The 17,647-nt window shown below is 41.6% G+C and overlaps 1 protein-coding gene and 1 long non-coding RNA gene across 3 annotated transcripts in view; one reads left to right on the top strand and one right to left on the bottom strand.

Moving 5' to 3' along the window:
* Positions 1 to 610: 610 nt before the first annotated feature.
* Positions 611 to 17,647, bottom strand: part of LOC105841955 (aminopeptidase N) — a 32,113-nt gene continuing 15,076 nt past the window's right edge. For both annotated transcript variants that reach the window (XM_021349745.3, XM_021349741.3), the window contains exons 15-28: positions 17,168 to 17,261; positions 16,445 to 16,551; positions 15,494 to 15,637; positions 14,840 to 14,943; positions 14,152 to 14,347; positions 13,227 to 13,315; positions 12,416 to 12,513; positions 11,438 to 11,561; positions 10,719 to 10,896; positions 9,991 to 10,117; positions 9,631 to 9,788; positions 8,511 to 8,597; positions 6,207 to 6,318; positions 611 to 5,054 (exon numbers count right to left, since the gene is read on the bottom strand). In XM_021349745.3, coding sequence (XP_021205420.2) covers positions 4,917 to 5,054; positions 6,207 to 6,318; positions 8,511 to 8,597; positions 9,631 to 9,788; positions 9,991 to 10,117; positions 10,719 to 10,896; positions 11,438 to 11,561; positions 12,416 to 12,513; positions 13,227 to 13,315; positions 14,152 to 14,347; positions 14,840 to 14,943; positions 15,494 to 15,637; positions 16,445 to 16,551; positions 17,168 to 17,261 — 1,756 coding nt within the window. In that variant the 3' untranslated portion in view covers positions 611 to 4,916. The remainder of the gene's footprint in view (positions 5,055 to 6,206; positions 6,319 to 8,510; positions 8,598 to 9,630; positions 9,789 to 9,990; positions 10,118 to 10,718; positions 10,897 to 11,437; positions 11,562 to 12,415; positions 12,514 to 13,226; positions 13,316 to 14,151; positions 14,348 to 14,839; positions 14,944 to 15,493; positions 15,638 to 16,444; positions 16,552 to 17,167; positions 17,262 to 17,647) is intronic.
* Positions 6,350 to 7,289, top strand: LOC134199648 (uncharacterized). Its single transcript, XR_009974210.1, has 2 exons — positions 6,350 to 6,894; positions 6,998 to 7,289. It is a non-coding gene; the product is annotated as an uncharacterized LOC134199648 (long non-coding RNA).

Consider the following 17,647-nt stretch of genomic DNA (forward strand, 5'->3'; position numbering starts at 1 on the left):
TCCGGCGCCTTCAAATAGTATGTACATACCTGCCTATTCATTGGATGTAGAAAGAGGCGGTGCGGCGTCACAAGCGTGTAAATTCTAAATTCAAAACTAGGTATTGAGAATAAGGCGCTCATTCAATTACATTAACTCATCTGTTTTTAAATAGAGTAACTAGGTAGTTAAATTTGCCTAACTTTGCTTTCTTTTGTTTGTTAATGCATGTTTTAATCTTTTAGGTTTCTTAGGAATATATCGACGCTTGAAAGGCAAAAGTGACTAAGCGACAATAACTGATTTGTACATAAATGATAGGCAATAACCATATTCGATGCGCAAAAAAAAAATATTTCTAGGACTATTAAAATCATTTCAATCCTACAGCTACTAGCTAGATTCTACTACAGGTTGATTCGTTAAAATAAATTTTGTTTTCAGGTATTTCAACTTTAAATTTGTCAGTCTACTGTAAAGTTCACGCATTGTAGCTTAGTCACGTTTGCCTTTCAAGCGTCGATATTCATTCTCAATATCGTTCGGATTCGTCTTCTCGAAGTCTACTAAATATTCCGGCGCCTTAGTAACAGAAAAATTATTAAAGATAGAAGCAAATAAAACATCAAAATCTGAAGGGAAGTTTATTACAAAAGCCACATACAAAATTTTACGAAGTTAATAATACAGTACATTTATTACAAAAACGTTTTAAATTCAAAATTCTTGTCACTTCAATAGAAAAATTCCGACAGGCAATCTTAAAGTACGTGTTCCACTGAGAGCGACGTGAAATATAATTAGCTTGGTCATATCGTTTGCTTCCATTGTATAATAGTAATGGATTTTCGAATGTTTTATTGTATATTGTATGTAGTAATATAAGTTGGTATTTTCTAGCATCTATAGCTAAGGCTAATTTTTGGTGAATTTATTTTTGCATTGCAGACACTAAAGCAACTTATCACCCTAGTTTCCTTAGCCTTCCTTCTATACGGATCCTCTGCATTAAACATTTAAAAAAAAATCTTACTATCTCAATCAAAACGTCAACATTACAGTTAAATTAGCTATACACCACCAAGCTTGCTGTCAGTTTTGCGCGAGACTTGTAGCTTGATGAAATGACTGGTGCGTTTAGATCCGTTTGATGCAAGGATTGAATGAAACTTACAAGTATGAGACTCGTAAGATTAAATCAAAGTCGAAGCAAAGTTGAATCGTGGGGCAGTGTGTTACAACCTAAGCGCCGACGTATCTAAACATAGCTTGAAATGGAAGTTAATGAGTTTCTTGAAAAACATTCAACCATCGACAAATCAATTTCTCTGTGCTTAGTGCGAGTTTTTTAACGTTCTCGATAGCGTAAAAGTTAACTCGAATTTGTATGGAGTTGGAACAGCGCCTCTAGCGGCAAACTTAGGCAAACATTCCAACTGCATACAAATTTTAACTTTTACGCTATCGAGAACGTTAAAAAACTCGCACTAAGCACAGTAGATAGATCCATTCTTTGCCCGTTATCTCAAAATCGCTACATTCATAATTTGAGTTTAATAATAACCTCAGTGACAGAGAATTTCAAATTTAACCTAATTCTAAAAATACATTTTGTTACATCGGAAGCGTAAAGGTCGATTATTTATTTATAAACACGTACAATTTTTTTTTTAAATTTCAGGTCGTACATTAAAATCATTCAATTGATTATTTAAATAAAACATTCTCTTAATTTTAAACTAACAGAACCGGTAGGGGTTGAGCGGCCATTACGATTTAAAAAAATAATCCCGGAATCGAAAACGCAGCGCCATCTGTCGGATCCAGTTGTAAATCTAAACCATCCAAGCCACTCGCGTACACAAAGATTAAATACATACCAATTATGTTATAGTAAAAAGAGTTAAAGTAATTTACTATAACATCACTGATACATACCATAAAAATCGGTCCAGCCGCTTAAGAGTTCAGTTCAAAAATACACATAATATCCTTTTAGTCCTTTTAGATAAATAACCAAATACATATTGAAATCGACCTTACGCCCCTAATGTTGAGGTTCATTACAGGGATCTCTACATTCAGGCGAGACGACCTAAACAATTAATAAATAAATAAAACGTGTAAAATACGCCAAGATGGCGTCTACAGCACATAAAACTCCACACAGTTCGGGCATCTTACCAATATACATAATTTTAGGTATAAAATGCGTTTCAATTAAGAATGTGCACAGACCTGCGCCATATTGTGACGTCATAGCTGTCAAATCGAAAATATAAACTAGTCAGTAAAAAAAGGAAGGAATTTTTTAATATTAATTTATAATCCAAATCTTCGAATTTGCCGATTCCACTTATCCCACTGCTTGAGTAATCATTATCGTCGTCCATAGACTATAGGGCTCGACAACGTTGATTTGCCTGGTTCTTTAAATAGATGTTTTTTTTTAAATATACTCTAAATTCATGTTAAATTTACCTCGACCAGTACTCAACATATTATTATCAAGAAATTTAAATAGGTGTGTTCGGTTCATTAAAACAAACATATTAATAGTCTTTATAATTAGGCAAAAACATTACAAAAATTTTTTATATAATGTTTTGTTGTTGCTGCTGTCCATACTTTTTATCGAATTTTGACAGATCAAGGTCATTGACGTGCACATTCTTATTTGAAACGCATTATTTAACTTCTGCCTATATATACCCCAAACGAATATACTATGAATAATCATAAAATATATTATCTTAGTGCACTATAAAAGGTGTTCTTTCATCATTATTATTTATAAATCGAAGGTTGAAAGGCTGTTTGGTTTAAGTCACATTTCGCTTAACACGCGACATTTATCTTTGTAATTAAAGGTCCGTTTTATTTGGCACTAGCTGACCCGGCAGACTACGTAGTGCCTCAATCGATAAATAGAAGACCTAAACTTTAAAAAAAAAAACAAACAAAAGGTATGCGTCCGACGGGGGGACATCAAAGGAAAAACAAAATTGTTATTTTTATTTAATACCGAGCATTTTCTTATTTATCTACCTTTTAAAAAGGATCCGGAGTTTCTTTGGGCACATAATGCGATCCTCATTGCACAGCCTGGAGAAACTCACAATTCTCGGACAGATGGAGGGGAAGCGCGCTAGAGGAAGAGCGCCAGTTAGATGGGTTGACCAACTCAAGGAGGTGACTGGAGGCCAGATATGGGGAGCGGTACATATGGCGCAGAACCGGACCGAGTGGAGAAGATTGACATACAGTCACGATCCTCAGCATTGAGGGAACGACCAGAAAGAAAAAAACCTTCTCTGGACTTCCACAAATAATTGAAGACCAAAATTAGCCAAATCGGTTCAGCCGTTCTCGAGTTTTAGCGAGACTAACGAACAGCAATTCATTTTTATATTTTTATAGATTAACACCAACCGTTCGATGTTTTTAATTGAATATGCAATTTCGAAAAGGGCACATCTCTGAAAATGTAAAATGTTCAGGAAATGAAAAAAAAAACTGATTATTTTCTAAAGCAATGTAAAATTTAAAATATTAACTTTTGAGATATATTTTCGTGTTAATTAGCAATTGAAAATCACTGGAATTATTAATAAAATGGGTGTAGGTAAGCCTCAAAACTACATGTATATGAAAAAACGTATTTGACAAAATATGCGACATGTGCCCTTATCGAAATTGCATATTCAATTGAACTTTAATTAAGTTTACTCCATTCGAAATAGCTGAAGAAGTTTTTTTGTTATGTTATATTCTTTTCAAATTTCAAACTTTAAATTGCTCTAATGTAAAGTTGCAAAAATGTCACTTAAACCACATAGCTTTTTACCCCTCGATATACAACATCATAGTATGCTATGTAGATGTGATTTTATAATATGTTCTGATACAATTATATTACATAAAGGCAACTTCATTAGGAAGAATATTAGTTACGGGCAAAATAAATTGTTCTACCACGATGATATAATCAGTATTTAAACTCAGAAATTAGTCTAAATTTAAATTAAATAAAACTTAATAAAAAATTTAATATCTCGGCTTATTTTTTTTTGTTTTTGCTTTTATCTTCACATTGTTTACGACATTACTAATATATATAAATTTTTATTGCTTAGATGGGTGGACGAGCTCACAGCCCACCTGGTGTTAAGCGGTTACTGGAGCCCATAGACATCTACAACGTAAATGCCGCCACCCACCTTGAGATATAAGTTCTAAAGTCTGAGTATAGTTACAACAGCTGCCCCGCCCTTCAGACCGAAACGCATTACTGCTTCACGGCAGAAATAGGCAGGGTGGTGGTACCTACCCGCGCGGACTCACAAGAGGTCCTACCACTAGTAAAAGGTTACATTGAAACTATAATAAAATTGTTGTCGCAAAAAAGTTCCAGAACAAAGCATTTGGGAGCTCTCGTAAAATGTTTGTTATTACACACGTCATGTTTTGACGTGACAACGTCTTATAATTCGATGGAGCCGGCTGCACGCCCGAAAAAACGTGACTCATGCGGCGTTACCTCGCTCTGAGGCGTTCCATTTAAGGCTTGAAGTGTAAGCGAGAGCGCGCAACGAGCGATAAAGAGGCACAATCGGCCTCCGCGTTCGGCAGCGTTCGACATCTGTCTCTCTCCTACTTGAGTGAGCGATGCATCCGCGTGGACAGCTGCTATACAATAATACATTTACATGTTTTCGTCAAGTATGAAGTTCAGTGAAAAGTGAATGTGGTGTCAATTGTCCATACAAAATATCTATCAAACAAATAAAATTAAAATTTTCTTTTGAACCATGAAACCATTCCATCAGTATTTTCTTATGACGTTGTCACGTTCAACTACCGTCAGTAAACCGACTTTACAGACAACAGATATTTTTAAAGTCAACTTTGGTTATTCGAATTTGTGGCGATTTAATCTAATGGCTCTGTGGGTCGTGTAGGGTCGCGAAATATCGGGCCAGGTCCGAATCCGCTTTGGACACCCAGGCAGCGTTCAGGGCTATCGTGTCCAGCCACGATTGCGAATCTCGAAGCTCACCGAACAACTCCTTAAACTGAAAAGATATTAATATTGTTACGCCGGCAAGAGTAACGCCATCTATCACCGAATAGTCGAAACGAATATCGAAGGATCCAGAATGCTCGAGAATTACAACGTCATCTATTAACAGATAGCGGAAACTACGACTAGAGTTGTGTGGAACAGTCTCCATAATTCTAGGGATGAGGTATCGACTATAAAAGCGTTGTAGGGATGGCACGCAGTCAGTCAGTAATCGGAACTCGAAGCGAAACAGCGAACGGATCACCCGAAGCGAAGCGGAACAAGCGAATTGAGAGTTTTAAAGTGTTTGTGTGTGTTTTAAAGTGTTTGTGAAGTGTTTAAGTGTTGAATACAGTTTTTAGGTTGTACTTTGGTGAAATTTTATTTATCCCGAACCCCAGCGCGTAACTATATAGATATACTAGCTGACCCGGTAAACCTTGTTTTGCCTTATAAATTATTCCTAGGAAAGATAAATTAACCTAGATATCCACTGCAGCGCCATCTGCCGGGCTGATTTGTGAATCGAAGGATCTAAGGGTGCCACACAAACGCATACAAAAAATTAAATCAAGTCGGTCCAGCCGTTTAGGACGAGTTCAGTGACAAACACACGCACAGAAGAAATAAAATAAGGTAAAGAAGTGTAAAGAAAGTCTTGTTCCTTTCCAACTTGAATTGTGCCGCGCATGCGCTGTCGACATGTGCCTAAAACACGTAGTTTCGGATCCTCTCGATCCACTTACGGTGCTTTTAGCTACCTCAAGCACCGGTCATCGTTCTCGTCAAACCCGTCGCTTGCGACGAAGGGCTCGACGAGTAAATTAATTCACAGACACAACCCACTGAGTTCGCTGGATCTTCTCAGTGGGTCGCGTTTCCGATCCGGTAGTAGATTCTGTGAAGCACTGCTCTTGCTAGGGTTAGTGTTAGCAACACTCCCGGTTTGAGCCCCGTGAGCTCACCTACATATTAGGGTGAAGCTGAAATAGCCTCTCAGGGCTATCAGCATCGGTAGAAAAAAGGGTCGATTGTGCCTCTTTACCGCTTGTTCCGCGCTCTCGCTCGCACGCTCGGGCGGAACGTGACACTTTTTCGTGCGTGCACCCGGTGCACATTGTTTTTCTAGAAGTTGATCTAGAAAAAGGTCCCCGGTACATACCCGATAATAGTCGTAGGGCTGGTGGAGACAGCGGGCGGCTGCTTGGAGCGCCGACGCTGGTAGCGAGGTTTCAGGTCTTAGGATCCTCCAAATGCCAGCAGCGCCGCGCCATCTTCGAACAAAACCATGCTTCAACTACGACTACCATAGTCTTACGCCCGGTTCCAATATCCAAAAAACGAATCGTTTTATATTACGATCCGTTACAATATCTACGAATCGTAGGACAAAATAGTTCCTATAAAAACGACTCGTTTTTAAAATTACTGATGACTTGCTACTAACGGATGGGAGGGCTAACATAACGGTTCGTACTGCGTTTTGTATGGAGACTGTTGTCTGTAGTGTTCCTATATTATTTTAGAAATGTCAGTGAGCTGTCAGAACTACCACGCGTAGAGCATTTTTTAACCTACCGATTTTGTTCGGTTGTGCTTTGGAATTTTTGTGTTTGTGTTTTTTCTTTTAAAATGTCGAGTTCAGAAAGTGATAACGAAGTTTTAATGTTACTGAATTCAAGCGACGATTCAAGTGATGATACGCGAAGTAATAGAGTGTATAAAACAAGAATCAATTATTATTCAGAGCTCGATAATCAGGAGTTTCAACTAAGATTTCGGCTCGACAAGCAGTCTGTGCAATTACTGTTAGGTGAAATTTATCCTTTGTTAAAGGTAAAAGGAACCAGGTTCGTATTTTTCTGTAGCTGTTAATTGGTATTTTATGAAGTAGTTAACTATTTAACACGTGATTACATGAAAATAGTATTTACTAGTTTATTTTAATTCTAGGAATCATGGAATATCTCCCTTACATTACAATTTATCAGTTTGTAATGAAATAAACGAACAACAAAGTACGACGCTAACACAATTTTTTTGGTATTTTGGCGCGGTCCGGCGACATCTGGCGTTTCCTTTGTCTCTTCATGGCGTTTTGTTCACTTTACAGTTAAAACTAAAGTAACTGTTTTTAAATTGTGAATGTTCAAATAAAATTACATATGTGATGAATTACAATTAATTTATATTATTTTAAAATATTTATGTAAAAATACTAATAAAAACTTATGTATTTTGAAAAGAGTTTTATTTCTAAAGGATCTTTGTGACACAATCATTTGCATTAACGAAACGCAGAGGGATTCGTTAGTAAGCAGCGCGCCGACGGATGCTCGTAGGTAACGCGGCAAGTAAAATAGTTGTGGAACGCTAATATACGCCTACGTATTGGTAGCATGATTACGATTAGTTGTTATAATACAATGACGATTCGTTATTTTTTGGAACCGGGCCTTAGAAGTCGTTGCTCAAAGGATAAGACGCCCGATAAGTTCGTATCAACCGAAACGCGTTACTGCTTCAGGGCAGAAATAGGCAGGGCGATGGTACCTACCCGTGCAGACTCACAAGAGGTCCTACCATCAGTAATTACGCAAATTATAATTTTGCGGGTTTAATTTTTATTACACGTTATGTTATTCCTTCACCGTGGAAGTCAATTGCTAAGTACTTACGTATTTCATTAGAAAAATTGTACCCGCCTGCGGGATTCGAACACCGGTACATCGCTAGATACGAATGCACCGGACGTCTTATCCTATAAGCCACGACGACTTCGACTATAATTAGTAAGTAAATATATAATATATACATATACTAGCAGACTCGGCCACACGTTGCTGTGGCTAAGGTTTCTGTTTCTATATAACACGTGGCCGGCTATGTTAATACCAAAAATTCGCAAAGTAAGAACAATTGCATTTCACTGTATTGCGTTTACTACGAAATAAATTTCACTTATACTTTAGCCTCAGCAACACGTGGTGTTGATGCCATTAAATTGTAGCTTATGTGAAACATTAGTATTTTTAACACAGCGCCATCTATGAGGTATTAATGTGAGACAGTATTACAATTGTCTGTAAAAACTGATTTAAGGCGCCATCTGTTTTAGACTTACGAAACTTACAATTAATAAAAATAATCAACATAAGAAAACATTTTATTGTTAATTAATAAATATTGCGACCATTAATCGAAATAAAAACCATCCTATGGCCTAAGCTAGAACAAAACACATATTTAAAAATAAAAAAAGTTAAAATCGGTTCAGTAGTTTAGGTGTCCATCGCGGACAAACAACGTGACACGTAATTTATATGTATTAAGCACCCAAATGAAGGGCAAACAAACTTATTCATGACACAAATGTTTGCTTGTTGAGGAAATCGAACCCGCGACCCTCGGCGCGATAGTCAGGGCCGCTACGCAGTGCACCACCCAGCCAGTCCTGTGAATCTACCTGCATGTGCTCGTGTAGAGTGCGGTGATCCACTCAGTCCAGTCGCGGCCACGCTGAGCCTCCGTCGAGAGGACGGTGAACGCGAACCTGTTGAAGATCAGATCATCAGGACGGTGATGGTGACGAACGGTTACCGTCGCTCGTGAGCCGCTGTCTATCGCTAAGTATTTAGTGTTGCCTCAGGTTTGAACGTGTAATAATAATGGCTTATTAGGTATTTAGCACGTGCAAAAGTTCAAGAATGTGGGGAAATGTTCCTCTAAACATAATATGTTCCTCTAAACATATATGTAATAATAAGTTTTCATAATTTTATAAAATTCCGCAGAATTCTCATTTGGGTAAGACGAATCAATTATCGTCAAACTTGGTGGTTGTATTTCTTGAAAGCAGCTCACTAAATATCCAATAAGTAGTATAGTACAATAGACAGTAAGTTAATAAGAAAGAAAGAAAGTGAATAAGACTTCGACAACTTAAAATTTGATATTTCTTTCATCTTGTTTCATTTAATTACTTATTGATTAAAGTCTTATATTAATCAACTTCATTTCGCTTCATCACATTTTTCATATTCTAACGGAATGTAAAAAGAAAATATATGACTTGGCTTCCAGGCTATAAAATTTCCGATAATTACAAGACTTTAGCCAACCGTTTCAACTACACTAAGGGTTACCTATTGCTATGCCGGTAAGAGTAACGCTATTTATCGCCGAATAACCGAACGAATATCGAAGGTACCAGTAAAATCGAGAAGTCAACAACCACAATAACGAATAACGCCATCTATTGTCAGATAGCGGAAACACATCGAAGCTACTCGACTTGCCCAGAATGTTCATTTATAGGGATGTCGTCTCGACTGTAAAAGCATTGCAGAGATGGCACGCAGTCAGTTAGTAATCGGAATTACTCGAAGCGAAACAGTGAACGGATAGCCTGAAGCGAAGCGGAAGAAGTGAATTGAGAATTTTAAGGTGTTCATTAAGTGTTTTAAGTGGTGCGTCGGTAGAATCATTATCAGCCTATAGTGCTCCACTGCGGAACATAGGCTTCTCAGATTGCGCGCCACTGGATCACAATCCTCGGCTTCTCTCGCCCAGCCCTTAGACTATACCTGTAGAACAGCCAGTCGTCTTCGGGCGACGCGAGCGCCGCCAGCAGGGCTCTGTGGCTGTATGTAGGGCGCGGCGCCGAATACGAGTCCACGAGTGCTCGCCAGCACGCGCGCCACGCGACCCGCCCGTGTGTCCGAACGCCCGCAGTGAACGCCGCCTGCAGGAGAAGAAGTGTGCAACTCTTTAGCAGTACGACATTGCCATAGATAATACACATAAATTACTTATAGATAAGCAACTCAAGCATTTAACAAAAATGTTTAAGGCGGCCCGAGAGTTTTCGAAGGAGACCTTACAGCTCAAGGGCAGCTGCTTCTCGAATGCATCTGCTACCGGAACAAAAGCAGCTGTCTCCCTACCTCCTGGTATATCTCCGGTATCGTGTGATTTTTCTCCATCCAGAGGTCGAACAACTGTACGGCTTCGTTCGTGATCCCTTGATTGCCCCACTCCACTCCGGACGCGAGGAGGGCTCCGCGCAGCCACCTTGAAACCACGCCTCAGGTGAGTTCAATTCTCACTCCAATAACAACAACTCACATATCGAAATTGGTGAAAAGCTATAAGCCGTAGATTGAGACAAACAATTAGTAAAACATTATTCGTTTTCAGCGATCGGTCAAGTATCAGCTCGCGACTGGCTTCAGGGACAGTTGTCCAGGTCGCGCGAGATTGTCAACTCAATGGCGTCTCTAGCCCGCGTGTAATCATCACCCCCTGCTAGCGTCCTCTAGTGAGCGCGCGCTCAAAACGGAACAGGTTTATTGACAGTTCTTTTTCCCCCTATTCGCTAGTAGCGTAAGGGGCTATTCAAGCTACGCATGAATGGGTAGGTGAGCTCACGGGCTCAACTTGAGAGAATTTGCTTACACTAGCCCTAGCAAGAGCAGTGCTTCGCTGAATCTACTACCGAGAAGATCAGGTGAGAGTCAGTGGACTTTGTCTATGGGTTAATTCGACGAGGATGATGTCCGGTAATTAACAGTGCCGAGGTTGGCACCCTAGCACTGCCAGCATCATAGATAAAGCCACGTCTGCGTCGAAATATCGCCCGACTCCCCCCAGTTTTCCCCCACTGTATACTCACAAGTGATCGTCGGAGTCGGCGTCGCGTTGGTGACGCAGCGCGATCGGTGGGTGCAACGTGGCCAGCAGACGCGCTAGGGCGGGAGCGGCTGCCCCTTCCCTGAGCAACTCGCGCCACCACGACATGTGCGAGAGGACCACTCGCCACGGAGCCCAGTGCTGTTCGCCCCGGATCCGGGCTGCCATACATACAGGGTGCCATATATACTAATAATTATAGCCAGGTGGACAGTGAACACAAACACATTAGAGTTCCGTCATAAACTTTCTTACTCGTCACCTCGATTCAAATAAGATCCAGTTGGAGGGTCGGCGCGCCTGTTATCTAGCCAACCATGAGCTCGTTCGGCTGTCTATATAGAGCTAATAAAGGAAACCTGCCAGATGTGACTAGGCCTAAAATTCCAAACAAATTAAGCATCTATGTACAAGTGTGGCAATCGAAGATTTTTATAAGTACTACGCTGGCAACAATTGTAACGCGCATGCAAATATTAGGGTGTCGAGAGCGGGGACGAGAATGTGCCTAATAAATCGCGCAAACAGATGTGTTACCAGATCAAAAAAGAAATACGACGACAAAAGGCTGTTATGTGGGTGCTTTTGATTTTTTAATTTAGCTGCTCGGACAACTCGTGCCAAGTCCCTATGCAGCATGATGAGAAGAGGTGCTGCTTCAAACCTTTATAACCTCAGATAAGAGCAAGAAGGTGGACTTACCAGCTACGACTATAGCTCGACTGGCCGGCAGTCTCCCGGCTCGGCTCAGGACGAAGGCATCATCTAAAATCAAGGCTCTTTCAGCGGCCGAAGCGCCATCGTAAACGCGAGCAGCATCGGAAGCCTGGAGCGGTAGATGACGAGACAATTCAATTTTCACAACAGCCCAATTGCGTTTTATTAATTGGTCAGATTGGTAGGTCGAACTTGTCTGGTGTTAATTCGTTAACGTAAATGCAGAAGCACAAGTTGAGATACGGCTTGTGCAGCGTGTAGCGTACATTACTTGTTAGTCGAACGACGAGGGTCGTCAGTGAAGTGGCTGGTCCGTCGGGGTCAACAGTGAAACGCTGATGATTAGTCTTCAACCACTTGCAGTGTGTTTCGTGAGATTATACGGACAAATACAAGAAATAAAACCTCGCCATTCCGTCCAAACTGCAAGTGGCTGAAGACTAGCCATCAGCACTTCACTGGTTAGCCTGACATGATGGATCAGCCGCTTCAAGCGCAACGGACGCCCCACCCTTCAAACAGAAACGGATTCGCGGCACGAATAGGCAGAGCGGCGTTTTATGACCTGACTATTTCTGCTTAGAAGCAGTAACCCGTTTCGGTTTGAAGGTAGGGGCAGCCATTATATTGTAGAAACTGAGACCTTAGAACTAATATCTCAAGGTAGGTGGCGGCATTTACGTTGTTGATGTCTATAGGCCCGGTAACTATTTAACAGCAGAGGAGTAGTGAGCTTGTTCTCCCATTTAAGCAAAAAAAGCCTCAGGGTACTACTATTCTGGCTTTATCCTGACTAGTGGGCTAGCGTAGCCTGAGACTGTTAATACTAACCATAGCAAGAGCAGTGCTTCGCTGAATCTACCACAGGATCGGAATTGCAACCCACTGAGGAGATCCTGCGAGAAGCTCAGTGGGCTGTGGGGAAGTTAATCATTTGTTGTTCTGCATTAAGGATTTCCTTACCTCCTCCCCTGCTCGGTCCTGTGGCGCGACCCGGTACAGTCCACGAGCTCCGACGTTGTATCTGATCCATTTGTGTTTACCTAGATCCGGTATGACCACTGCGAAACATTATCTTCTGTTGTTTTAAATAATCTAGTAATTCCTCATAGCACGGTAGACCGAAAACTCTGTCTGCTCTTGGAGACTCTTTCTGCGCTTTATCATTTGGCAAACTTTAGCAGAAGATATACTCCTGACCCGGATGATACGTGGTGAGAAAATCTTGGAAGATGACGGTAAAAAAATTATGGAAACTTCAAAGTTTCTCGGAGGAACGTTTATAGGAAATAATACCCTAATCTCCATAGACCCGTATGTTCTAAATGGTCCAATTTATTTGGATTGGACAATATTGGTTCTCTATCGTATCGAATTACTAATGTTTTTTTACACGATCATCCAAAATAGGAAAGGTTTACGCGGTTCGTGTATGTAAACTAGTAAGGATTTTTACACGGATGTCCAAAATAGGAACGGTTTCCCGGTCTCTGGATGCGAGTTCCTTTTATAACTTTTAAATGCCTCTACAGTAACGAATGTACGGGCGATTGTTAAGAATTTTCCGAGTGACACTGAATATATGTACTTCAACAAGAAAGCTTTGATTAGTCGATTTTTAAAAGTATCAAACTTTTCACTCAGTTGCCGTTATATGTGTATTTGTGTATACATATGAACTCACACAACTCTCCTGGTATGAATATGAACTCACACAACTCTCCTGGTATAAATATGAACTCACATAACTTTCCTGGTATAAATATGAACTTACTTTCGGTATCGTTCATCCAGACCAGATGCGTCGTGTTCTCCGTCCATCGCGATGTCTGAAGCGGCTTTGTCTCGTTTCCAATGTCGTACCTTCGGATCATAGCGTTTGGATGCAAAACGATTTGGAGCATACCTGTGTCTCCTAGTCTGGGAGAGAGCTCAGCGCTGGGCCATGGCCAATTGCCAACGATAACCGCAATCCTGAATATTTTCAAGAGAAGACGAAAGAAAAGCTTTCCAAACTGTAGCACGGAATGTAACGCGATCAAAAATCAATTCGTGCGGTCAACGGCTTCGTGGGAGCACATGGGTTCGTCATTGCCGAAAGTACTTTTTTTCGTATTAGTCATAGTAATGATTTGTAAAGTTCTAACGGAGGCATCTAGATGGTCACAGCTTGGTCGCCGCGAAGGCAGAAGTTAAGGGAGACGGAAGTGGCTTTTTTTTCAGTAGGGGGGAACCTTTTGCGAGGTGGTCTTAGGGGGCACGCGGGGTAAGTGTACAAAACAAGAGCAAAAGTTTTAAATTTCGTACCATACGATTTTGTGTATTACGCTCATTTATTGGGAATTTCCACACGAGGAACACCTCTGAGAATTCGCGCAGGCGAATGCGGAGGCGAATTCGAGAACATTCGCATTTGCGAAGGCGAGGATCCGTCACCGTTCTAGTGATCGTTCGTTTCGCCACCGCCTTCGGTTTCCCCACGCTCTTGATACTACTTCCAGTTATGCATTTCAGTTTTATGGGTATCTCCTTAATAATTATTATTGATCTTTACAAAGATCATGTTGCTTCATAAGTCAATGTCGTTATGCGGTACCAGTAACAAAACCAAGCCCCAAGCATATGTACGCGAGGAAACCTTGTCTCCTTAGCGTCAGGAATAGGCGGGATAGTCACAGCAGTCCACGGTCTCCACTCACCAAGTTCCGTTGTGCATTGTGTGGATTTCCTCCGGGTCTGCTTCCAGGGGGCCAACGGTGAAGGTAATCGGGATAATCCATTTCGGTGGCGGCAGCTTCGTCGTCTTCGGCGACGGCTTCTTGGTGGTGGTGGTTGGGAGTGGGGTGGTCGTGGTGGTGGCATTGTAGTCCTCTTCGGTAGCGTCCGTGTAGTTTTCTATAAGAATGCGTTATATGCTAATGATTTGGTGTCCGTGGACGATAGTCCAGGTAGTAATAACAATCAGTGTTTAAAACTCAAACATCCACTTCAAGTGTCGTTGAGAAATGTGCAAGACCTTGAAAAAGCTATTTCTAATCTAACCACTTAGCGGTCTCCCGACTGACCCAGACCCCTCCGCGCTACCCTGTGCATTGTGCTATCAATGTTTGTAACCCCATCATTGCACCTCGCAACATAACTCATTTCATACAAACCAACGGTTCATAGTTATATCTGAAACCATAGTTCCCATTGAATCTCTGCCTGGACCCTGAGATTCGAACCAGTCTCTGAGTTCAAGATTATTCCCACCAGTACTTACTGAAGCTCATAGACATCTCAGCGAGAGACAGGTCTGTGATGGTGGGACATACCCGTGCAGTCTGCTAATACACAAGCCAAATATAATTTAAGTTTGTTTCACTTATATCTACGTTTATTTATTACCTGGATCAAAGAACAATGCTTCGAGATCGGCTCTCAAGTCCTGAGTGAGGAGGTCGTTCAGCATTGGAGGCTCTGGGGGTGGTGGTTCGGCCGTCATCAGGAACCTGGGAGTTGAATGGGGTATGCTTTAATGTATTATTCACCGGGCAGGTTTTGAAGTCGTCGTGGCCTAAAGGATAAGACGTCCGGTGCGTTCGTGTTGAGCGATGCACGGGGTGTTCGAATCCCAGGCGGGTAACGATTTTTATAATGAAATACGTACTTAACAAACGTTCACGATTGACTTTCACGGTGAAGGGATAACATCGTGTAATAAAAATGAAACCCGCAAAATTATAATTTGCGTAATTACCGGTGGTAGGACCTTTTGTGAGTCCGCACGGGTAGGTACCACCACCCTACCTATTTCTGCCGTGAAGTAGTAATGCGTTTCGTCTTGATGGGTGGGGCAGCCGTTGCTATACTGAGACCTTAGAACTTATATTTCAAGGTAGGTGGCGCACTTACGTTGTACATGTCTATGGGCTCCGGAGCTCCGGTAACTACTTAACAACAGGTGGGCTGTGAACTCGTCCACCTATGTAAGCAATAAAAAAAACCTAGGACTTAATCGCGGTCATAGTTAAGATTTTAAATGAGGAGCATATAACTGACCTTTCTTGTTTGAGAATGACGTCATCTCCGACTGTCGTCGCGCTCAGCAACGGATACCCTGGCTTCTCGCACCAGCCGTCCCACGCGTGGGCCTGCACCGATGCATCGTCAGGGTTGTCACGTTGCAACGCCCGCCATAAATCTCTGGATATATATTTTTTTATGTTACAAATCTGTTCCTTGTGGCGCGACCAGATAGGTATTCTTCATCTAATGTCTCTAATGTAAAGCTTCCAACATCTACAATCAGCATGTCTATAGCAATTGCATGCTAGACGACAAATCTTTAGCTAGGTATTGGTACGCCACGGCCGTATTCGCCTTGGAGTGGGTTAAGGAAGATATGGGCATCTTTGGTGCGGAGGCCGCAACTTCAATTCGATTTAGTGCAGGAAAGAGATGTTTATGTCGCAGTTTCAGTAAATGTTATTAATCGAGTTTAGTCGGAAGCGTCAAGTAGTTCATTTAGGTAAGGTCGATAAGGCGATGGCAACGCCAATTTCCGACGGTTTGACGTTTGAGGCTGTTTGACAGTTGACGTTTGAGGTACCTACACTTTTACTGTAAAGAATAAACTGCCATCTTTAGGGACCGACCCGAACGGTCATTACTTGGTCACTTGGGTCGTTGTAACGAGCTTCCCGCGTTTGTCGACTAACCTCCATTTATCTGTTCGATCATTAGTGATTCTCTGTAAATTTGTTTGCTACAGTGAAAATAAACGTTTGCATTGATTGTCTCATCAGTTATTTTGAGTGCTCGGCAATGTGTGCTCACACTAATAATGGATCATTCTACCCCGCTCCGTACCTATATATCTGACGTGTCCTATTAAAATGGAATGCCCTCTGTGAAGTCGTTAACAAAGATTCTGTGTTCAGCTTCAGATCCGGATGCTGTGGTCGGTCTTCGTCCAGTAGACCTAGACACCGATCATAAAACATAGCTTACCTGGCGTCGGCGCTTGCATAGCGGTGATCGCGCAACAGACGCGCGAGTGCTGCTCGGCCAGTTTCCTCACCGGCTGCTTCGATTGCCATACTAACTATGGCAGCACCCTAGACAGTAAGAAATCAATGAAAAAAACCAAACAAGACAACCTTCGCGTGTGGTACTCGTTGAGACAAATCTTATTAGTCTAAACTGCATAAGATTATAGCCCACTGATGGTACTTGTTGAGACAAATTTAATTAGTCCAAACTGCATAAGATTATAGCTCACTGAGTTTCTCGCCGGATCTTCTCAGTGGGTCCCGTTTCCGATACGTAGTTCCGATGGTAGATTCTGCGAAGCACGACTCTTGCTAGGGTTCGTGTTAGCAACGTCGTCAGATTTGAGCCCGATATGGTCTCTCTAGACCAGGGGTTTTCAAGCTTATTTTATCTACTGCCCACTTTAAGAATAAATTATTTTTCAGCGCCCCCATCCTACTTAAAAACCACTATAGTGAGAGCTTAGTCGGTGTCTAAGAGTCCTTCTAGATTAAATTACAAATCGCCAAGCTCAAGCCACAACGCCCCCTTTTTTCCAGGGTCTCTTACTGCCCCCCTTTAGGCCGGCAGCGCCCACAAGGGGGCGTTATTGCCCACTTTGGGAAAGGCTGCTCTAGACCATCAGCTTAGGTAGGAAAAAAAAAGATTACTAATGGTAGAGAAAACAGACGCAAGGGTTACCTTGTGCAGAGAGAGTTCATCCGTAGCCGACTCGATGTCGGCGCGTTCGAGTCTCAATGCCGCGACCGCCCGAACTGTACTTCCAGAGTCTAACCTGAGGGTGAGCATTAGAAGATTTATTTTTATTTTTATTGCTTAGATTGGTGGAGTACTCACAGCCCACCTGGTGTTAAGTGGTTACTGGAGTCCATAGACATCTACAACGTAAATGCGCCACCCACCTTGAGATATAAGTTCTAAGGTCTCAGTATAGTTACAACGGCTACCCCACCCTTCAAACCGAAACGCATTCAAAAAACGCAAAGTCAGTCCAGGGATTTGGGTCTCGAAATGATATTCTGCCGTTGAAGTAAGCTTATCAGCTTCTGACCGTTAAATACGAATCGCGTGCTTTTGCATCCAAGAGACAGCTCCAACCATAAACCGATTTGGAACACATTTTATGAGATTTTTTTATTGCCTAAGCACCTGGTGTAAAGT

Source organism: Bombyx mori, chromosome 11 (genome assembly GCF_030269925.1).
Source record: "Bombyx mori chromosome 11, ASM3026992v2".
Taxonomy (NCBI): Eukaryota; Metazoa; Arthropoda; class Insecta; order Lepidoptera; family Bombycidae; genus Bombyx; species Bombyx mori.